The sequence below is a fragment of the Myxocyprinus asiaticus genome, chromosome 22, assembly GCF_019703515.2.
Source record: "Myxocyprinus asiaticus isolate MX2 ecotype Aquarium Trade chromosome 22, UBuf_Myxa_2, whole genome shotgun sequence".
In the NCBI taxonomy this organism is placed as follows: domain Eukaryota; kingdom Metazoa; phylum Chordata; class Actinopteri; order Cypriniformes; family Catostomidae; genus Myxocyprinus; species Myxocyprinus asiaticus.
The window spans coordinates 25,710,118-25,734,983 of record NC_059365.1 but is presented as its reverse complement, the minus strand read 5'-3'; the positions used below and the strand labels follow the sequence as shown (position 1 = coordinate 25,734,983).

Sequence of the window (24,866 nt, the reverse complement as noted above, 5' to 3'; positions counted from 1 at the left end):
TGTATAGCTATGACAACAGCAGATTTGATAAACTAAACATTTATGGAGCCATGTTTCTCTCTCTCTCTGTCTCTCCTCCATTTGGAGGGCCATGGCTGCAGGCCCACATTAAGCAGTGCACTGGGGCTGGAGGACCTCTTCACCCTCTCAGACTCAAACAGATTGTTTGCTGTCAAGTCTAGACTCCAGGAAGGCTGCTTTCACAGAGAAGATGGCTGCTGAGTCCCGCAGCAGAGCCGGGGAAAGCAAAATGAATCCTCAAGCTGGACTGCACAGCAGATGTGATATTAACCTTTACACAAACTGATGGCAAACTCACGACAGCTGGCACACTTTCCCACTACACATAATGTCTCCCATAGATTTCCTCTTCCAAAATGTCTCTGTGGATACACAGGTGAGGAATTGGTTTTCTGCTGGAAAAATATGGCATATACAATGAGGCAAATTAATAAATGGATGCAGTCTTTTGCCTCATCTCTATTCATAAATTGTAATGGGTGTGTTTGTCTTAAACAAATGAGACAGGAACATTGGACCAAATGAAATATTATAGTGAACAGAAAGCAAATATCAGGCAATAGTACAGCAATAATCACATGAGGTTACTTAAAGGCTGTAACATGAAACATGAAAAACTGGAATTTCCTTGCTTTTTTTTTTTTTTTTTTACTATTCCATCTTCCTAGCATTGATGTTACACTGAAGCACTTAATGGGAGAAATTTAATTTGCACATTTCTCCACACACACACACACACACACACACACACACACACACACACACACGCACACACACACACACAGGTTTTATCATCAATAACCAACCTTTCACAAATGTACAAATGTTCTATCATTAACAATACTTTTCATTTCCCAAAAAAACAAAATAAAAAAAAAAAAATAAAAACACAATGTTAAGTGTTCTGGCAAATTAGATCTTTTACCTTAGTTTTTAAGTGAACCGGGTCAGATTAATCTGCAAGACCCTCTTGTAACTTTTTTTTATTTTTATAACTTTGTTTATAAATACATGCCATTGTTCATTTTACATTGTCAATCAAATCACATACATGTATGGTGTCATAAAGTTTCAGGCTTAAAATTTTAATTTGGCAGAAAATTTGTGTTGAAGTCTAAAATGGGCCAAAATGACCCACAAAGACAAGGAGGGGTTAAATAAAATAGTTTAATGTACTATGTAAACATACTTAAATGTTCACAACATAAAGCTCCCTCCCCACGCAGACATTTTATGAAAAATAAGTTGCAAAAATTATATTAATTGTTATTGTATGTCAGAATCATGAGCACAATAATCTAAGACCGCCCACATTTGCATATACATACCTATTTGATATTCAGCAACATGTCCTGCATTGATTTCACATTCAAATAGGTTAGGCAATCGTAACAGAAATCAATTGCATATGGAAGTAGTAAAGGTGCAGTTGTAAAAACAGCTTTTTATTTCTTCCTTAAAAGTGCTCATTGTATCGTTTTGTTTATTGTATTGTAGCAGGCCGAGATGAGATAAGCATCCAATACTGTTCATTGAACAGGAGTCTCACTCCCCTGCTGCATTCCATTACGGTCTATCCCATGTGCATGGTCGTCCCCTATAATAATCTAGGATTACTTAAATGATATGCACACAGGATTCATTTATCATTTTGAGATGCAAAACAAAGGCAATATATTAATCTAAGCACATCGTGACATATAATTACCTATTCAAGGGGGTCTTTGAGATCAATAAAGCTTTTAGCCCTGCAAGGCTTTTGTATCCTTTTCAAAGTGAGCAAGTCTTCCTAAGATTATAAAGCAATTGTTTCCAGGTAGGACGAATTGATGTGAGCTCAGACTGGAAGAGTCACAATTGATTATTCCATTAGGAAAGCATAATTTAGGCTCTTGCTTTACAGCCCATTTATCTATTTATCAGAGAGCGTGATTGCACACTTTTCCGCAGCCCAATCGGGCACAGTAGAATAATCCTAGCAAACAAATAAAAGTCCAGCAAATAATCAGTGAATTATTATCGGAATTTCCAGTGGAGTGTTTTCATTTGAAAATGCCACTGTGTTTCAGCATCCATTAGATAAATCGCTTCCAATTTCTCCCTGAGAGATTGGCGATAAATGAGAGCAGACATAGAGACATGCCTCAGCTGCAATCTCCAATATAACACAACACATCCTACAGAGTCTCAGTGCTAAAAATGAGAAGAAAAAAAAATAAAACATAGCAAAACCAAATCCTAAATATTGGTTTATTGTCTTCCAGAATGACCCTTTCTTCTACGCAGCTGGCTGTCTAAAATCAATATTGGTTTACAAGGATTGGAACAAAAACAGAACACGGAGAAAAAAGAAAAAAAAAAAAAAAGTAAACATAACCAAACAAACACAGAGGTCTTTCGCTCACTTTAACCAATACAGAATCCGCACCACTCTCGCATACTGATCATAAGTAGTGCATCCTTTCTCCTGTTTCAGGAGAAGCTGTTGTATGAGCATATAAATAATGGTCTTGTGACCAGCCGTGTGTGCAGTTCTGGAGTAAATACGGGGTGCCTCTGCAAATTATCTCTTCATTTTGATCTACCATTGCCTCTTCCTGTATGTGAATTAAAAACACACGCAACAGTTTATATGGAAATAATCATGAATGCTCTTGTGCAGATATCAAAACAGGGCCAGTCGCTCTTGCACTGCCGACTCTGCATCCAAATCCTAATGTTGTTTTCTTTATTTAAACAGAATTAAGTTTTGCACCCGCTCAGCCACAGGGTGTTTACCAATCAGCCAGCACTGAGCCGCTAACGTGCAGAACAGCGACGGGGCAGGCAGAGAGATAATGCACTTTAAAGGCTTTGCCATCCGACGCTGACAACCTCAGAACGGGTACTGCATGCCTGCCTCCTCTGATTTCCCCAGCTATCACAGGGAACAGAAGCCTCACACAGTCTTTTAAGATGAGAAGAAAAAAAAAATAAATAAATTCAGCCACACACTATGTCTTTTCTTTGAATTCTACTCTTTTAGAAATATAATTCTACTTGATTTATGAATTGTATTTGAAGTTGTAAACAATACCACCATGAGGTTTAAATTGATGGGTAGGTTCTGGTTCAAGCATTAAGGTAGTTTTTGAAATACAGCTCAAATGATGGTCTGCAGATCAATGAATCATTATTTGTCTTTATTTATTTTATCTCTTTTATTCTATTTCAGTGACCAGAAAGGAGAGGATATAAACAAAACATTTATTTACAATTTACACTAATTTAAAAACCATTTGCGTTGTTTTTTTTTTTGTTTTTTTTTTCATCTCTTCTAACACCACCAATTTTAAGTTAATGCATTTAAAAAATGCATAATGACACAGTCAGCTATAATTAAAATCACAATAACAATAATATAACCATACCGAAAGAGATCTATGGTGGAAAGAGTTGATAAACTATATTTGGAGCCCAACACTTGAAGCTAAACTTGGACATAAAAGGTCAATCTTACTAAATGCAACTTTTTGTGTCTGATGCTGAGTAGTATCTGATGAAAACAAATGAAATACATTTTCAACTCTCTGAAGAGACACATTTGAAATGTATTAGTTATTTATAACTCAGGTGATTAAAGTGAATTACTGTTCCTCAACTATGGTGTTCAGTGTTCTGATATAAAATAATAATAATAATAATAATAATAATAATAATAATAATAATAATAATAACAATAAAGCTGCTTTGCACCTTGAAACTGTGCAATATGACAGTCCTCCAGTAATCTTGAAAGATTTAAGTGGCAGTTATTATTGCCAGACTTCAGTGCTAATCACATCAGCCTAATGGCCAGTGAAAGGGAATACCAAATGAGGGTGAATATGTCATGACTGCAGTGAAATCAGAGGCCACGATAATTGACATAGACATGCGAGGAACATTATATTGGTCTCATTTTCAATGGACATGTAATAGCAAGGTTCATTTCATGAGAGGCAGAATAATGTCCTGAAAATTGCCAGCAATCCAACCATAAGGTTTTTGTGAACGGCATGTTCAATCAACGTTTGATTTTTATTTTTGTTTTGTGAATAACATGTTTAAAGATTCATATATTTATTGGTGGCAGCTGGACTTCTCGCCCTAAGAGGGGAATAATGTGACAATAAAGTGACCTTGATGGCACTTGTTCCTATGGTGTCTATAATACAGTTCCTAATACAGTCTGCCAGTATTAAACACTACCACTCCTTTCAGTGTGCGAAACCATGGGCAAGGCTCAACAAAGATGTATTCTGCTGGACTATTTGGGCCAGTAATTCAGATTTGTACTTTCCCTGCCAATATTTTCAGTTGCCCCACAATAAATTATAAATAAATAAATACATAAATAAATAAATAATAATAATTATTATTATTTTTACTATTATTATTATTAATTAAAAATAATGCATATTATACATGTAAATACAAATATTATATATATATATATATATCAAGAGAAAAATGTTTATAAATACTTTTTGCTTTAAAATAAAATAAAATAATAATAATAATAATAATAATAATAATAATAATAATAAAAAAACATAAAAATTACATGATTTGTGAATCATTTTCAACCCATTCTAACTGATGGGGAAAAAAAAAAAAATCTGCCAAATTATAAAAAATCTAGTTATTGTTACCTTGGTGACATATATAAAAAAGCAAAACCTACAAAAAAAAGTTCAATATATCACAAAAAAACAAACCGCATGATCACCAAACGTAAAGCGAATTGACAACACAGCCCTGACCCTGTAGGACAAAAGACAGTACCACCAACTGGCCCAAAACTCTCTCACACTGGCCATCCATACTGTTGAGTCCTGATGTAAAAAAAAAAAAAAAAAAAATACATTAACAAATACATAACTACACTGAAATGAATGACAGGTGTACTGGTTGACCGATATTTCGCCTAAGCTGACTTTTTTTTAATTATCGGCCGTTTGGCCAATTTGTTTCTTGAGGGCACTGAGAATTGTCTGCTTGCATGTGAAGCGACTGAGACATGTAAATTACCAGTCACGGTTTGCTTTGTTTTTACGTGCTATCCTGTTACTACATTAATAGACCGGTGTGCAGCACAGTCTCATTTAAATGGTCTGCATATCAGAGTCACAGCAGACGCGTTTGAGCTCATAATGTTAAAGCGTTCACCTGTTAGATAACCTTGGAGGAGCTTGACGAGGTAATTAAGTCCCTACCTACTGGCAAGGCTCCGGGGCCAGATGGTTTTGCCGCAGAATTTTTTAGATCCTATGCTACAGAACTGGCTCCACTTTTGTTAGAAGTTTATATTGAATCATTAAAGAAGGGAAAACTTCCTCCAACCATGACACAAGCCCGGATCAGTCTGATTCTTAAAAAGGACAAAGATCCAAGCGAGTGTAAAAGTTACCGTCCAATTTCCCTGATCCAACTAGATGTTAAAAATATTATCAAAAATTTTGGCTAACCGATTAAGTAAAGTTATGACATCTCTTATACATATAGATCAGATGGGGTTTATTCGGGGCCACAGCTCTTCTGATAACATCAGGCGTCTCATCAATATCATGTGGTCAATGGCGAATGAACAATCTCTGGTCGCTGCCATCTCACTTGACGCCGAAAAGGCATTTGACATGGTAGAATGGGATTATCTTTTTAAGATTTTGGAAATGTATGGGTTCGGGAGTACATTTATTGGTTGGATTAAGTTACTTTATAAACACCCTGTAGCAGCGGTACAAACAAATGGATTAATTTCAGATTATTTTACTCTGAATAGGGGCACTCGACAGGGTTGCCCACTTTCCCCATTATTGTTCTGTCTTGCCCTGGAACCATTAGCAGCCGCGATAAGAAAGGAGGATGATTTTCCATGGGTGACAGTGGGAGGTGTGGCGCATAAGCTTCTGCTTAACACAGATGATATTTTATTATTTGTCTCTGAACCTACTAGATCTATGCCTTGCCTCCACAGAATTATTAATTCCTTTTCCAAGTTCTCAGGATACAAATTCAATTGGTCTAAATCCGAAGCTTTGGCGCTGACTTCGTACTGCCCAGAAATGGCTTTCCAGCCGGGTGCCTTCCAGTGGCCCAAATAGGGCATTAAGTATTTGGGGATTTTATTCCCAGCAAATTTGTCTGATTTAGTTAGAGTTAATTTTGACCCTTTAATAAAAAGGTTTTTGAGTGATGTGGGCAGAATGAATTGTATTCCAAAATTCAACTACCTGCTTCAGTCTCTCCCTGTAGATGTCCCCCTCTCTTATTTCAAGCAATTTGATAGCATAGCAAAGTCCTTTATTTGGAATGGTAAGCGCCCCGGGTTAAATTTCAATAAGTTACATAGGCCATTTGACAAAGGTGGGCTAGGCCTACCCAAGATTTTGTTTTATTATTATGCGTTCGGTCTTAGACATTTGGCTCATTGGTCGCTTCCACCTGAGAGAGCCCCTTCCTGGTTTTGTATTGAAAAGGAAGTTCTTGCCCCTATCTCGCCACTGCAAAGCCTTTCGATCAAACTAGCCAGAGAGGTTAAGTCGCACCCCGTTATCTCGCATTTGCACTCGATATGGACAAAAGTGTCCAGAGTGTTTAATTCGGATATTTATTTAAACGCAGCCTCAAGCATATGGCTGAACCCTAAACTATGTATTAATAAGTCCCCTTTTTGTTGGTCAGATTGGATTGTGAGGGGGGTTAATGCACTTGGTGATCTATATGAGGGTGGAGTATTGAGACCTTTTGAAAATTTTGTTCAACATTTTGGCATTCCCAGATCTCAGTTTTATAAGTATTTACAGCTTCGCCACCTACTCTGCACTATTTTTGGGAGTGGCACGCACCCCCCTAAAGCGGCAGGTGCTTTGGGAGTGGTGATTGCTGCTTTTTGAAAAGGCCATGAAGCATCAGTGTATTACTACCTACTAATTCAGAGTCTGGGGATGGAGCCTTGACTTCTCTCAAGAGAGTATGGGAAAAAGATTTGAATTTGGTATTGGAGGATGGAGTGTAGACTAAGATTCTTAAAAATGTCAAGTCTGTATCTAGAGATGCAAGGGTTCACCTTATGCAATTTAAGATTTTACATAGATTTTATTGGACCCCCTCTAGATTATATAGGCTTGGTCTTAAAGACACACCCACTTGCTGGCGATGCCAGTCAGAAGTTGGAGACACTACCCATGTCTTTTGGGGGTGTGTTAAGATCCAGGAGTTTTGGTTGAGGGTTCAGAGGTATTTGTGTGACGTTTTGAACACTCAGGTTTTGCTTTGTCCCAGACTCTGTATTTTGGGTGATGGGGCAGTCATGCATTTAGGGGATAATCATATAAAAAATTGGGTTATGACCAGTCTCATGATCGGCAGGCAAGTAATTTTAAGGGGTTGGAAGTCAAGTGGAGCACCCTCTTTTTCGGGGTGGTGTGTGGAAATGGGGAGGGTAGCTGCATTTGAAGAGGTGGTAAGTAGAAGGATGGGGTTTAGGGACTTATTTGCTAAAAAATGGGGCAAATATTTAGTTTTTTTTGGGGGGACTCTCGGGGAGGGGATGTGGAGAGTGTAGTTTAGTTTAATCATGTATGTTTATTATTATTTTATTTATTTATTTGTATATATATATATATATATATATATATATATATATATATATATATTTATTTATTTATTTTTTTTATTTTTTTGGATTGTGTGTGTGTTATGTGGGACCACAGGGGTGTTCGTTAGGGGTCAGGGTGGGATTGTATTAGTAGGGTTTAAATGTAAAATGTTGATTCTTTATATATGTGTTGAGTCTTTTCATATGCATATGAATCAATAAAAATGTTAATTACAAAAGTGTTCACCTTTTTCATTCTCCCTGTCTCTCCTCAACAGTTCCCTGTAACTTTTAACTGTCTTGTCTAATGATAAAAAGGCAAATATCAATAAAACTAATATCATATACCGTTTGCAAATATGCTCATATCTCGTTTAAACAGATGTTATTCATGAACCCTCACGAAAATCCAGTTTTTTTTTTTTTCCCATCGAGCGCTCATCTAATATCTTCCTCTGAAGCGCGTATTCTATCAGCCAGAATCAAAACTTCAGGATCAGGATCAAAAGTTCCTCTGATTCACAAATCATGACAGTCAGTCCTTGACAATCCAAGCAGGCGATCCAGGCCGTTTAAACTGTCAGGAGATCACTGCTCGCGCTGGATCCGCACGAGCGTGTGAGTGCAACTTCAGAGTAAAAGCACTTGTTGGTCCAGCACATCCCATAGATGCTAAATCGGATTGAGATCTTGGGAATTTGGGAGCCAAGTCAACACCTTGAACTCATTTTCATGTTCCTCAAACCATTCCTGACAATTTTTTGCAGTGTGGCAGGGTGCATTATCCTGCTGGAAGAGGCCACTGCCATCAGGGAATACTGTTGCCATGCAGGGGTGTACGTGATCTGCAACAATCTTTAAGTAGGTGGTACATGCCAAAGTAACATCCACATGAATACCAGGACCAAAAATTCCCAGCAGAACATTGCTCAGAGCATCACACTGCCTCCGCCAGCCTGCCTTCTTCATATAGTGCATCATGCTGCCATCTCTTCCCCAGTTAAACGATGCACACGCACCCTGCTTTTCACATGATCTAAAAGAAAACATGATTCATCAGACCAGGCCATATACTTCCATTGCTCCATTGTCCAGTTCTGACACTCTCAAGCCCATTGTAGGTGATTTTGATGGTGGACAGGGGTCAGCATGAGCACTGTGACCGTTCTGCGGCTACACAGCCCCATACACAGCAAGCTGCGATGCACTGTGTGTTCTGACACCTTTCTATCATGGCCAGCATTAAGTTTTTCAACAATTTGTGCTACAGTAGCTCTTCTGTGGGGCCAGGCGGGCTAGCCTCCGCTCCCCACGCACATCAATGAGCCTTGGGCGACCGTGACTCTGTCGCCGGTTCACCGGTTGTCCTTCCTTGGACAACTTGTGGTAGGTACTAACCACTGCATACCGGGAACACCCCACAAGACCTGCCGTTTTGGAGATACTCTTATACTCGTCGTCTAGCCATCACAATTTTGCCCTTGTCAAAGTCACTCAGATCCTTACGCTTGCCCATTTTTTTCCTGCTTCAAACACATGACATTCAAGAACTGACTGTTCACTTGCTGCCCAATATATCCCACCCCTTGACAGGTGCCATTGTAACGAAATAATCGATGCTATTCACTTCACCTGTCAGTGGTTTCAATGTTGTGGCTGATCAGTGTAGCGCTAAATAAGAGTTTATATTTTTTTTTTTTTTTTTTTTTTTGCAATTTTATGTTTATGTTATTTACTATATTAAATTGCATGATATATCGGCATTGTATCGGCCTATGGGCCACCCTGCTCTCTGGATATCGGCATCGGCCATTAAAAAAACCCATATCGGTTGACCACTAGACAGTGCATCTTAAATCAATCTCATGTGAAGAATTACAGAGGGGTGGGAGGGTTGTAAAAGGAATGGAGTGGGAATTTAGGGAGGGGAAGTGTGTGCACATCTGCCGGCATCTCAACGTCAGTGCACCGGTAACTTGTTCCGTAATCATTTCCCACTGTGACTGCACTGCTGCTGCAGACGCATGCTGAGAGAGCTAAATAGCATGGCCTGCCACTCTGTGTCCGTTCCCCCTAACAAACTCCACAGCAAATAACCCCCCCCCCTCCCCCCCACACACACACACACACACACACAAACTCACACGCACTTGTGCGGATACAGCACTCACACTTTCATTAGATGGGGATTGATCATCTGCTCACATTGGGTAATCACAATTTAATTTCATGCATTTCAAATTTTAATTTGTTTATTATTATGCCCCAAACTGTCATTACAGAAAGCCGCTGCTGTGCAGGTTTGTTTTCATCTGCCAAGTAAGATCAGCACTATGCACAGAGAAAGAGACAAAATAAAGACTAGCTGGGTATATTTTCCATGCAATGATTGTCAAGTAGATGTCTAAGGTTTTCAAGATTTAGCTTCTGCTAAATGACATAAACAATGTGTCTTAATTTTCACCCTGAAAGAGACAGAAATAGAGTGAAAAAGGGATAGACAGATGAAGAAACAGATATGTATTGACTACAGAGCAGTTTCAACCTTTAAGAGGTGAAACTCTGAGATTAGCCAGTCATTAATTTTATCTGATAGAGCTGCAACTGATTTGCACAGTGAGATAAAATGTATTGACATAATAAAATAATTGATACACCAAGCACTCTGAGGAACTTTTCACTGTATTTGCCAAAGTTTGCCAGGTTAGTGGCATCACATCTTTGATAGTCAGAATTTTAGCAAATTGGTAACTAGTAAGTAGTTTGCACTGCCTTAGATAACTATATTCCGCTTTGTTTTCTAAGGGTATGTTTACACGACAACGATGTACTAAAAACGGAAAAGTTTTTCCTTTGCGTTTTTGAAAAATTTCGCGTACAGACGACAACGTTGTCAAAAAGATCCCTGTTCACACGAATCTGCAAAAATGCCTAAAAGCGCTGTATTATGCATGCCAGGCCAGTAGTTGGCAATGTCACTTTGTAAAGAAACACTACGCGCCTGGACAAAATCTTGAGCAGCACAAACACAGTCCTGTAGTCCGCCATTGTAGTTTTGAATGTCTCACGCGTTGTTTTGAAGTACTCGCGCACATGCGTGCACATGACGTCATCGTTTTCACAAATTTGCGTTTTTGTATGTTTGCACGGAGACAAAAACGGCATCGTTTTCACAAACTTGCATTTGAAACCAATTTTCAAAAGTTTGTGTTTTCAGGCCCCAAAACGCCGTTGTCGTGTAAATTAACAGCCAAAACGTTTACAAAGTTTCCCGTTTTTAGTTTAAAACTTTGTCGTGTAAACGGCCCCTAAGTTTAGTCTGAAACAGTCTATATTTATTACTTTTTGAGTCTATTCACATTGTCCATTATTTTCTGGTGCTTTCTCTACAATCGCTAGCAGAGACTGTCACAACATTATTTTATTTTTTTTTTTTTTTTTGTTTCCACTGCAGCTATTATTGTGTTTTAATCTATTTTAGATTGCATCCCTAAATGGCAAGTAAAAACAAAATAGTACAAAAAGTTTTACATTTCGATCAGACCTTATGTCATTTAAAAAAAAAAAAAAAAAAAAAAAAAAAATCTGGCTATACAAAACTACTGTAGGAGCCCTATGAAAAGAAAGAGCGAAAGAGGGAGGAAAATATTTCTATCAAATTAGTGAAGCAGATATTCTTTGGCACATACCACATCATTTATGTCAGCTTCTCTGGTAATCTTATTTGAAATTGAATAATCTAATTTACTTTAAGTTATGATGTTCCACTAATTTTCCAGTCAAGGCACTCCCATTTTCTTACTCCCATGCCTCTTCCCTCTTGTTCTTTTAAGCCCCTGTGATTATGCTGATCGTCTTGTCACTTTCCCACAGAGCAATGACACTGGTGAATCAGGTAACTGACTCGGCAATACTGGATTCCAGAGATATTAATTCACAGTGAGACACCTTGGAGAGGCCAGATCAAAGTAAAAAGGGTTGTGGAACACAAAGACCCCCTTTACAATTGGTATTAAGTTTCAGATCCGATCACATGTGGTCAGCCCTAAATACAGGTCTAAAAGGGGTCTAAAACATTTTGTGATAGGATTATAAAAAACACATATGAATGTGGTCAAAAAAGGCACGCGACCACATCACATTTGAGGTGTAAAAGCTAATCTGTCCTGTATGTGGCCTGGACAGCAGCAAACCACCACCCTTCACCTGCCAATCAACTGCTGTGCTAAAATAAGATTTTAAAATTTGCTGGTTATGAGCAGCTTTAAAAGGAAATAACCACCTGATTGAAAAATAATAATAATAAAAAAAAAAAGAAAAAGAAAACGGATACATGAATAATCACGAGAGATTTACTAATCTTCTTCAGTGTGTCTTATATCAACACAGATGAGAAGTATGAACACCTGAAGCTCCTTTAATACAGGTAATACACTAAAATAACAGATCATTCTGCTTGACATTTTATGCTTTTGCTTAGATTAAATTGCAACCATATCTGGAAGAAATAGCGCACCATTTATTTTTATTTTTTCTCGCTTTCTTTGTCTTTTCTGACTATGTTTCACTTCAATTTAATGCAGTAAGATGCTGACATAGAGATTGATGTATGTCATCATGAAACAGAGACCCTCCAAATCCAAACACAAGTGGTCACAGGAGATGCATTTAAGTGACCAGGTGTAAACAGCGATGTGTCTCACCTGACCACATGTGACTGTCTCACCTGAGACGCATCTTAATACCAGGTGTAAATGGGGTCAAAAAGCCAGTCATGTGCTTGAGGAATTCAAGGTGGTCGACCGAAATGAGTTTTAAATACCAATGTGGCTGATAGCCTATCTAATGCTGATATACACATTGTTATTATATAGTGTAATTAAATGATAGCAAAAATAACAGAAATTAAATGAACACTATTGTACACAATATTGAATCAAATATTTATATTTATATTGATAATTTTGATAAAATATTGATTCATATGTCTGTTTATTTTGGAACTGTCACAAGGGGAAACTAACACTTCTGCTAATCAGTCAAGCTGACACAGTTATCGTTTAGTGGCCAAATGATGAGTTTATATCGGCTGATCAGCCTATCACTATCAGTTTGTACAGAAGGGATGGTAGATCCATGCGGTCATCGTCTTAGTGGCAGCCTTGCTCTGCTCAACAAAACGTGATACAGGATTTATGGCAGCATAGATGTGGCACAACAAGCATCAGATACCCCTCTTCTCACAGTGCCAGCAGGGTTTGTTGTGTCCCTCCTCTTATTGGCCACCTATTCCTGTCATAAGCCTGGACTCGGGTAGGCAGTAAAAAAGCCAAGGCGACGATGATTTGAAAATGTCATACACAACCACTGCCCACACTGTTGACTGGATAAGCATGGTGAGTCATAGGCTTCGAAGTATTCATCGTGCTAAAGCTATTACATTCCTAATTGAATTGTCGCCTCACTGTAATAATGCAAAGCAGGCTTTTCTGTGCCGATACTATAATTTATATTCAGCCAACATTTCAGAAGAATCTCTTTATGAGGATTTTGTCTAAGCTAATGTGCAAAATTGCCTTTTTAAACATAGAGGTACAATGTCAGTGCATCTGAAATTGCTTAGTCACTTAAAACAATACTATAAAAGAAGAGATAAAAAGGAGAGTGATGTGAAATAGAGAAAGATGTTCTGTCTAGTAAGAATACTTGAATATACCCAAACCACCCATTTCAATATTCGTAGAAGTATGTTGAGGACTTCAACGGAATAACAATGAGCATCCATTGAGACATCCGAAAGATATAAATCTTCAAGAACAATTAGCTAATAACAGACATGAGAGGCAATAGGGACTAAGAAATCTCAGACCACCTAAAGGACTGTCATCTCTGATTGCTCAATTACACATTTTGCCAAAGGACCTTCAGTTTACAGGCACTGATTGTGCATATATCTTCACAGAAGTCATTTGTTTTGTTTTGTTTTTTTTTAGTAGAGAAAACTATGGGGAAGTAACACTCCAGTATACAACAGCTGAGGGGCATGGCGGAAGAAAGATACTGAGACGCTGCTGGCGACTGGCATATTTTGTCTACCAATGGCAGAGAGCCTAGACTGGAACTGTGGCCAATAGACTAATCTAAAAGCTCATAGCCGGCCATGAGGCAAGTTTGCTTAGTAAGAATGACAAGTGAAAATCAGAGAGCCCCAGGCTACACCTCTGGCACTTTTGGGGTGGGGAGTGAGGTAGCTCAGGGAGTTAATTTGTTCATGAGCACACCCTCCACTCCAGATCTGTAAGCAAGACAAACAGTGCAGGGAGAATCTCTAACAAGATGTGAAACAGTGAAGAGACAGTGAATATAAGTTTAAGTGAGTATAGTGTATTCATCAACTTAGTATATTTCACTTTCTTCTGTTTATGAAAATCTACATGTTGGTAACCTACAGATTGAGGTAAGAATGCACTTTCACTTTGAAATTCCAACTAAAAACATCCAATCTGTCTAACAAAGTAAAATAAATAAATAAATAAATAAATAAATAAATAAATGATGTTTGTTCTTTACAACTTTAAGGACATCTCTACTAGGAAGAATCATGCTCAAACAACCCTAAAAGTAGAGAGAAAATCCAGATTTAATGAACATTATCTGTAATTTAACACATTTTCATGCTTGTAGCTTTGAAAGGGGCTTTGCTGTGCTGTAAGCCTTTACACATGGTTGATTTCATTTGAAGTTGCCATAATCTTTGTGTGCATTCCTCAGAGTCTACCTTTCCTGAAATATGTCAAATCTTCTCTACAGAAGTTACTTTTTTGAAAAGTATATGACAGGGAGTCAAGAATCCATAACAGAAGGTTACTCGCTGCACTCACATATACTTCTGTAAGATTAACTGAAGCTTAAAAGAGGTGAGATACCTTGTGTGTCTCTTAGAGATGAAGGCCAAGACTACTAGATTTCTCCCATGAAAAAAAAAGAAAAGAAAAAGTTGAGTCTCTTTTCAAATATTCACTTGATATTCTATCTAAAAAATGTGTATTTAATCAAGACTGTAAACATATATTTAGGATTTGGGGGTAGTCAAACTATTAGAAAACAATATTAGTCGACCACTGATCTAAATATGGCAGTGTCTCCCCCTCAAAGTCTACAGTGGTGACAGCCCAATTTCAAAATGAAACAATAACAACTATTACCCTTATAGGTTTTTTTTTTTTTAACATGTCTTCTGGTGTGTAGTGGTTACAATATATATACACACATACATACACACACACACACACACACACACACAGGCGGCCAAAAGTTTGGAATAATGTACAGATTTTGCTCTTATGGAAAGAAAGTGACATTCAACTGATCACAATGTATAGTCAGGACATTAATAACATGAAAAATTACTATTACAATTTGAAAAAAATAAATCAAAATAAAAAATAAAAAAAAAATAAATAAATGAAAAATAATTCAGAACTTCTTAAACTACTTCAAAGAATTCTCATCAAAAAATCCTCCATGTGCAGCAATGACAGCTTTGCAGATCCTTGGCATTCTAGCTGTCAGTTTGTCCAGATACTCAGGTGACATTTCACCCTACACTTCCTTTAACACTTGCCATAGATGTGGCTGTCTTGTCGGGCACTTCTCACTCACATTACAGTCTAGCTGATCCCACAAAAGCTCAATGGGGTTAAGATCCATAACACTCTTTTCCAATTATCTGTTGTCCAATGTCTGTGTTTCTTTGCCCACTTGTTTTCTTTTCTTTTTGTTTTTCTGTTTCAAAAGTGGCTTTTTCTTTGCAATTCTTCCCATAAGGCCTGCACCCCTGAGTCTTCTCTTTACTGTTGTACATGAAACTGGTGTTGAGCGGGTAGAATTCAATGAAGCTGTCAGCTGAGGACACATGAGGCATCTATTTCTCAAACTAGAGACTCTGATGTACTTATACTCTTGTTTAGTTGTACATCTGGCCTTCCACATCTCTTTCTGTCCTTGTTAGAGACAGTTGTCCTTTGTTTTTGAAGACTGTAGTGTACACCTTTGTGGTTCTTCAGGTTTTTTTTTTTTTTTTTTTTGGCAATTTCAAGCATTATATAGCCTTCATTCCTCAAAACAATGATTGACTGACGAGTTTCTAGAGAAAGCTGTTTCTTTTTTGCCATTTTTGACCTAATTTTGACCTTAAGACATGCCAGTCTATTGCAGACTGTGGCAACTCAAAAACAAACACAAAGACAATGTTAAGCTTCATTTAACAAACCAAATAGCTTTCAGCTGTGTTTGATATAGTGGAAAGTGATTTCCTAGTACCAAATTAACAATTTAGCATGATTACTCAAGGATAAGGTGATGGGGCCTGTCTAGATTTGATCAAAAATTACTTTTTTTCAAATAGTGATGGTGTTGTTTTTTTACATCAGTAATGTCCTGACTATACTTGGTGAAGAGTTGAATGCCATTTTGGTGAAATAAAGTACCAATTTCCTTCTGAAACAGCACAATCTGTACATTATTCCAAACTTTTGGCCGCCAGACTAACAGACTACAGCATCATCAACAAGCACACGCTCCATCTCTCTCTCTCTCTCTCTCTCTCTTTCATACACACACACTCACACACTTCTCCAATAACTTGTTAGAAACAGGCCAAGCTGTGATTTAATTCTAAAGTTAAATTTTTGAATTACTAACAAAGGCTTGGATGCATAATTTGGTTTGAACTAGCAACTGCAGATTCTGATCCGTTGCGTAAGAAAGTAGTTCCATGCACAAATGTGTTTTTTGTGACCGTACTTAGTTTTTCCTAATTTGTTCATTGAACTGTTGTATATAACATAATATCACACTTGTAATTGTGCTGTATGGCCCTAAATCAGCAGTGTTGATGTAGTGTCATATTGCATTCTTAATTGTGTGACATTGCTGATATAATATATATATTGCTTTAGAAAAAATTAAGAGGCCGCTCCAAATTTTTCTTAAATCAACATCTATACATGTATGGCGACCATTCCATTCCAGTGTCTGTTGAATTCCAACACAAGCACACCTCATTCTACTTAATGAGGTACTGATTAGGGTGATCACCTGAACCAAATCTTATTTTACCAGGAAAAGTATAACAACCACTGCTTTCACTAACATCTTGCAATAGGACCAGCTGGATGGCAAAAACAGTGCTAGTAGTACCTCAAAAGTAATTGAAATAATAATAATTTAAAAAAAAATAAATAAATAAAAAAATAACAAAAATTGACCATGCCAAAAGAGTTATGTATACTGTACATAACCCAAGACTGGAGTATTACAGAGCCCTTACAGGACAGAAAGGATATTTATTTTCTGAGGAAAAGAAGGGCTCAATTTTGGCTTTGCTGACAGAGGGATACAGTGAGTGTCAGGTTGCTTCCATCTTTAAAATTTTAAAGACAGCAGTTCATAAGAACAAGGTCAAGCAGCAGACATTGGGGACAACAAAGCTACAGACCGACAGAGGGCGAAAATGACTCTCCACTGACCGGGATGACTGCCAACTCATTCTAATCAAGTGACCTACAAAAAGAAAGGCAATGGCTATATATATATATATATAATTTACTGTATATAATGTCTATGAAAGCAAACTCTACTTTAGGTGTCTGTAAACAGTCTGTAAAGCTTAAAAAAAATAAACTATAGCATCACAAAAAGAGTAGGGCACTAAATATTGTGGCAGACATCTGCCTTTCTTAAGAAGGGCAAGAAGGGAGAAAGAGAAAGGAGCGAGAGCAGAGAGAGAGAGAGAGGAGGGAGAGAGAGAAAAAAAAAAAAAAAAACTCTCCGGCTCCCGAACATGCTGCGACGCCAGGCGATGGCACTGGATCCACTCAGTAGGCCCTTTCGATCGCCAGCTGACGATCCGCTCCATCACCACCGGATCGATTGTCTCCATGGCGTCGCGATTCTCAGCCAACGGTGAGGGCTCCAGGACAGCGTCTTCCTCCTCCAATCCTGGGTTTAGGCACCAATATGGCAGACCTCTGCCTTTAAGGAGGTGGAAGTAGGAGCCGGTTGAACAATCCACATAAGACATTTAATGGACACTTTACAGTGTATAACAAAAAAATTTGCTTTTCAGCAACACATTAAAACACACACTACTTTTCAGCCAGCAAAGTATAAACATAAAGACACACACAGACAGGCTTTGTGCATCTCTCTCTCTCTCTCTGACTGCGGCACCTCTTTATCCCTCTTCCGGCTGATTACGATCATTCTTCCCCAGCTGTCCCTCCTCATCGCTCGGCCACGGCCCCCTGCTCGCCACAAATATATCTTGTAAGTTCTGTCTGAGTGGAGTGACTTCTGTGCATAGAACCGCTGGAATCAGTTGACTTATTCTGTATACCACTGCCTGAAAATTGACAAAGCTGCGCTTCTCTGATGAGGAGTGAGAAACGGCAACATTGCAGTCTAGAAAAACAAATTAAAAAAAACTACAAAGCTCACTGGCAGTGGTGGAAGTGGTGAGATGTTTATTTGATAATACCAGATGTAGATAAGCAGAGGGGCTTAAACACAGCTATGATTTTTCAAATTGACTACAGCCAGAGATAACAACCATGTTAACCTCAAAAAAACTTCTGAAATATGCAAATGAGATCCACAGTGAGTGTGACAAAGAGAGCTGTGGATAACAGGTCAGCCCATGACCGGCCCTCACTGATGAGCTTGTTGGTGAGCTGAGGTCTGCCATGTAGGGGAACATTTACTTGACTGAACTGATTGAGACTGTGGGCATTTCCATTTGTCCATCAATAACAGCCTAATCAGTGCTCGAGCAAAAAGCTGTCTGCACTGCAGGCACTTCACTAATATTCCATAAATATGTGCCTGACAAATGTAAATGCTCTACTGAAGCAACAAGAAAGCTTGAAAGAAAGTTTGAAAGAAAGAAAGAAAAGGAAGGAAGGAAGGATGGATGGATGTTCGGTATGCTAGTGTCCCACCAAGAATCTTAAAGCTGAAGTACATATAACTTTTTTGGAGTTTAAAAACTTTCTCCAATCCCAACTTAATATGCAGAGGCAACTATAAGTAAGCCAAACAGTGCATCTCTGTGGTGCTATTTTTGCAGTTCCGTTTGGTGGCACTAGTGTCGCAGAAATTACACGCACTACGTCAACAATGTCAACATAATGTCTGACATAAACCTTGAATTTATGAAAGAGCTGCTTAAAAATTTAAATTCATCATTTATTCACCCTCATGCCATCCCAGATGTTTATGACTTTCTTCCTTCTGCTGAACACAAACAATAATTTTTCAAAGAATATCTCAGCTCTGTAGGTCCTCAAAATGCAAGTGAAAGGGTAATTTTGAAGGTCCAAAAAGCACATAAAGGCAGCATAAAAGTCATCCATACGACATCAGTATTTGAATCTATATCTTCAGAAGCAATATTGTAAAGTGTGGGTGAGAAACATATTAATATTTAAGTCATTTTTTACTATCAAGCTGCAGTTTCACTTTCACTTTGACATTCTTCTACTTTTGATTTTGCCGATTCAAATTCTTCGTACATATCACCGCGGCAGGGAGAATTGATAGTATAAAACAACTTCAAAATTGATCTGTTTCTCACCAACATATCGCTACAGAAGATATAGTTTTAACCACTGTAGTCCTATGTAAAAAAGAAAGAAGAAAAAAGTCATACACATCTGGGTTGGCATGAGGGTGATTCAATTATGATAATTTTCATTTTGGGGTGAACTATCCCTTTAAGGGCACACCACACACAGGCAGAGCACAACTGATAAGAGCAAAAGAGATGTCTACCCTGTTGGCACTTGAGAACAAAGCCTAGTGTGGGAAATACTGCCAAACAAAGAGCTCTGATGGCCACTGGATCCTCTCCCACTCAGCTGCCCATGCTCAGGGCAGGGTCATACGTTAGGGGTGTCCTCCCTTTGGGCCATAACACCATCCAGCACAAATCATAAAAAAAAGAGAAAACCAGCCACCTAATGTCCATGTCACCTCCAAACCCCCGACACTTAAACAATGGAAAATGTCATAAGGTACAAATGTAATCAAAAAAGCCTGAGCTACAGTGGACACTAACAATAAATAAAATAAATAAAAATAAAATTGCTGCTGCAAACAAAATTGTGCTAAACCTTTTCCCAGAACTAACTTTCCTTACCCATTTTGTCAATTACTTTTAAACAACTGGTCTCAAGTTGATATTTATTGGATGTATGTAGTCAGTTCCCATCAAGTTCACACAGGTAGCAGAGCAACCACAGATGTAGTCACATTAACTATATACATGTTCCACAAAATCTGAAAGTGTCCAAATACTATCTTTATTTTAAACAATATATCCATTATTTTATCATTTGAAACCAAACAAACTTTTCAAAATGTTCTGTGCTATATAAAAAATAAATAAATAAATAAAAAAAAAACACTTTGTTTGATATTCGTGCAAGACAATCATACATTTTTAAGTGTGAATTGAGTGTCCAAATTCGTATTGTGGCCTTGTGTGTATCCATGAGACCAAATGTGGCAAAGAACATAAATATGTAAAACTTAGGAGCTGAATGACAATCTTACATTAAATGTGGATGTGCATGCAGTTTTTGACAACACAAACTCCATCTTCATTTTTAATCAAGTTCCAATTTGCATGCAAGCACACTTTAACAGAATGTGAAATGTTCATCAGGGGCTCGAATGTTTACAAGCACAAATGCGAGGTGGTAATGAGGTGTTTCAGAGAGTGGCGTAAAAAAGAACATTGATTAAAAATCTCACTATACAACTGTTAAATGAAATTGCCTCAGCTTTTTAAATTACTTTCCAGATCAATCTGTAATTCAGTGACTCAATAGCATTCAGAAACAGGTCCATCAGTGCTCAACAGTAAATAACTGAAAAAAAAAAAAAAGAAAGAGAAAAACAAGAGGTTAAAACAACCATTCAGCTGTCCCACAACTGACTCCAACTTAAACCCCTGTGGTTGGGACACTTGTGTCCCAGCAGCATCTGGGATGCCTCTGAGTATATGACAAGACCATCAAAGAGATGCAACTGAGAGTGACGGGGTAGTTCTGTCTGCCTGGGAACGGGGGGGGGGGGGGACCGAATGGCTTCACCATCCAAATCAGCTTGTAAAACACACAGCCAGATGTCCATCTTACATACACATAACAACAGCAGTTGCAGTTTTCATACACATTCTGGTAACAGTTTTAATGCTTCATGGAGGGAGGCTTACCTGCAGGCTTTATAAATAACCAGTGAAGAAACTCATAAATTTAGATATGATATTCTACAGTATACTGCTATTCTAGCAGAGTTGGAAGTGTAGAATTGCTTGTTCCCATAACTGTCACCTCTCACTATATCCAAGACAGCTATGGCACCTGAGACCCATATCAATTCCATGACTATTTCAACTTAGAAAATGGCTCTAAACACATACGTTTGTACTTTACTTTGTCATTTAGCTAACTTTTATTCAAAACGACAATCTCTCTGTAACAATAACCCTAAGTTGTCAGCATGTCCAATGATTTTATGGCATGCAAACAAACACTTGTATCAAAGATTTATACCTGTAAAATTGTCTAATTAACTTTATCCGAGAAAAAAAAAAAAAAAAAAAAAAAAAAACATTTGAACGTATATGTTCATTTATTTTATTTAAAACAAATGATGACTAACCAATTTATTGCAAGTTCTTTAAGACAACACATAAATTAAATATGTATGATGATTTTTTTTTAATGTTTGTTGTAATGTATTATGTACCATTAATTAATTGTGATCAATCGTGATTGACCCGCCGAGGCGTGGACTCTACAAGACCCCTTAAGGTGTCCTGTGGTATCTGGCACCAAGACATTAGCAGCAGATCCTTCAAGTCTGCCGTAGATCTGACATGTTGGTCCAATCGTATTGAGATCGGAGGAATTTGGAAGACAGGGCAACACCTTGAGTTCTTCATCATGCTCCTCAAACTATTCCCAAACAATGTGGCAGGGCACATTATCATGCTGAAAGAGGCCATTACCATCAGGAAATACCACTGCCATTGAGGAGTGTACCTGGTCTTTAACTATGTTTAGTTAGGTAGCACAAGTCAAATTGACGTCCACATGAATGGCCGTACCCAGGGTTTCCCAGCAGAACATTGCCCAGAGCATCACACTCCCTCCACCGGCTTGTTGTCTTCCCACAGTGCATCCTGGTGCCATCACTTCCCCATGTAAACATACACAGGTACACAGCCATCCAAGTGATGTAAAATAAAACGGGATTGATCAGACCAGGCAACCTTCTTCCAATACTCCTAGGTCCAGTTAACCTTCTTCCACTGCTCCTAGGTCTAGTTCCGGTGCTTGTGTGCCCATTGTAGGCACTTTCGATGGTGGACAGGGGTCTTCATGGGCACTCCGAGCGGTCTGGGGCCACGCAGCTCCATACGCAGCAGGGTGCAATGCACTGTATATTGTGACACATTCCTCCCGTAACCATTACTGAAATTTTCTGTGACTTATGCCACAGTAGACCTTCTGTCAGTTTGGACCAGATGGGATAGCTTTGTTGACCTAGTGCATCGATTAGCCTTGGGTGCCCAACACACTGTCACCGGTTTGTGGTTTGTCCCTCCTCGGACCAATGTCGGTAGGTACTCACCACTGTTGACCGTGAGCACACCACAAGTCTTGCAGTTTCAGCTCTAACCCAGTCATCCGGCCATAACAATTTGGCCCTTATCAAAGTCGCTCAGGTCTTCACTCCTGCCCATTTCTCCTGCATTCAACATGTTGACTACGAGAACTGATTGTTTGCTTACCATCTAATCTACCCAGACCATGACATGTGGCCTTGTTAGTAGATCATCAATGTTATTCGCTTCACCTGTGAGTGGTCATAATGTTTTGGCTCAACAGTGTGTGTGTGTGTGTGTGTGTGTGTGTGTGTGTGTGTGTGTCTATATATATATATATATATATATATATTAAAGTAGTACCTTGCAGAGGAAGCTGATGTTGAAGCCAAACGTCTGAGCGTTTCGGGAGCCGGCGTTCATGTAATTCCCGATCAGCAGCACCATCTCCAGCAACATGCTGAAACCCTCACTTTTCTTCACCTCCTCGCAGGCGATTGCCACGTTCATGATATCTGGCCGGATATTGTTCACCTGCTCCTCAAACGTCAGCTTGAACAGGATCCCATTCAGCCGAGGACGCAGCATCTTCACTGAGCTCATCTGAAATGGGAAGAGAACGACTTAAATTAAACACATCCTTAGTTATCATAACACATATCTTCCAATATCATATCACAGACTAATGTAATATAATGTATGTAATGTGTGCTGGCTGCTGGCAATGAAGATGAAGATGAAGATGATGAGAACCCAAGTGCAGTTTTAATTACAGAACGTGAAATCCAAAAACCCTAACTAAATATAAACATGAACATGGCTTGACTAAAAACTTGACTTGACAAAAACTTGACTTGACAATAAACGTGGCCTGACATAAACTTCTACACTCACATTCAATACTTGACAACCAGACAATGAAAACATGAGGGCTTAAATACAAGACATGGGAGAACATAAACCAATGAACAAACAGAACTCATAACAAGCTAATTAAACAATAAACCAATGAAAACATGACACATGAACATGGAGGGAAAACAGAAATCACATGACAAGGGAATCAGGAACTAAACATTTCAAAATAAAAGACATGAATCAACAAAATACACATGACAATGTACTGGAAATGCTGCTATACTGTTTGTCAGAATACAACAGTCTCTAGAGTTTACTCAGAAGGGTGACAAAAAAAACAACAACAAAAAAACATCCAGTGAGCGGCAGTTCTACAGACGGAAAGGCCTTGTTGATGAGAGAGGTCAATGGAGAATGACCAGACTTGTTTGAACAGACAGAAATGCTACGGCAACTCAGATAACCACTCTGTACAATTATAGTGAGCAGACTAGCATCTCAGAATGCACAACTCGTTGAAACTTGAGGCTGCTGGCTACAACAGCAGAAGACCACGTCGGGTTCCAATTCTGTCAGCCAAGAACAGAAAGCTGAGGCTGCAGTGGGCCTAACATCTGTGAACCTCAGCAGTAATCGAGATTCATCAGACCAGGCTATGTTTTTCCAGTCTTTAACTGTCCAATTTTGGTCAGCCTGTGCCCACTGCAGCCTCAGCTTTATGTTCTTACAGTGATTTTATGCAATACACTGCTGCCACAGGATTGGCTGATTAGATAATCGCAAAAATAAGTAGGTGTACATATGTACCTAATAAAGTGGTGGCTAGTGCATATATACCACTCAGATGCGGGTTGGTGCTGTTTTGGCGGCACAAGGGGGACCTACACTATATTAGGCAGGTGGTTTTAATGTTGTGGCTGATTGATGTATAAATACACGTATGTACTGTATATATAGTACATATATAGTATACAATATTAGTAACAATATTAGAGGATCTGGGGCTGGAGTCAGATGACATTTCAGTAAAAAGTCAGCGAGGAGGAGAGGAAGGAGAGCGCAGACAAAAAACAACAACAACAAGGATCCTACATGGGCTGCATGTAAAGAAGGGTGACCTCAGACACTCTCGCTTCAGATTTCTGCATAATCCGGCGCTTGCAGGCAGCACAGAGACGCATGCAGGATGTTCTATTACCGCTCACATTTATTCATCTGTATGAGCAAGTTGCGATAAAGAAATACAATAAAAATCGAGTCGGCTCCACGCCCCCGTGTGCCACACCACCCCACCTCCTCCCTGCACCCCCAGATTTGATTTCTCTGTATAAGAGGAAATAACAGTAAAAGAGGGTGAGTTGGTGACGGCTCTGGAGGGAAAGGAGCTGAGAGAGACTTATTTCCCAGAGGAGCCGTGTGAGGTACTGTTGATGAGGTGCTGCCTGTATATTACCTGCTTTGAGCTCAGTCACAGGAGGAGACTGTCACAGTGCACTTCATTACACCCTCCAAAGACATAGGTAGTGAAAGACACAACACTGAGCATGAGGGAGACATTCTGTTACCCTGCTCAGCATTGATATCTGTGAGAATCTGCTGTCAAAGACACGTATGTCAGAGGCGCCATAAAATCAGTGAAAGAATGCATATGCATCAAGCAAGAAAGAACCGTGCATTACAGAGTTCCTA

At 38.7% G+C, this 24,866-nt stretch overlaps 1 protein-coding gene across 7 annotated transcripts in view; it reads right to left on the bottom strand.

Annotated features, from left to right (window-relative positions):
- The window catches only part of LOC127412971 (protein diaphanous homolog 2-like), a 625,488-nt gene that overhangs the window by 232,951 nt on the left and 367,671 nt on the right, over positions 1 to 24,866 (bottom strand). For all 7 annotated transcript variants that reach the window (XM_051649717.1, XM_051649721.1, XM_051649722.1 and 4 more), the window contains one exon: positions 22,683 to 22,922. In XM_051649717.1, coding sequence (XP_051505677.1) covers positions 22,683 to 22,922 — 240 coding nt within the window. The remainder of the gene's footprint in view (positions 1 to 22,682; positions 22,923 to 24,866) is intronic.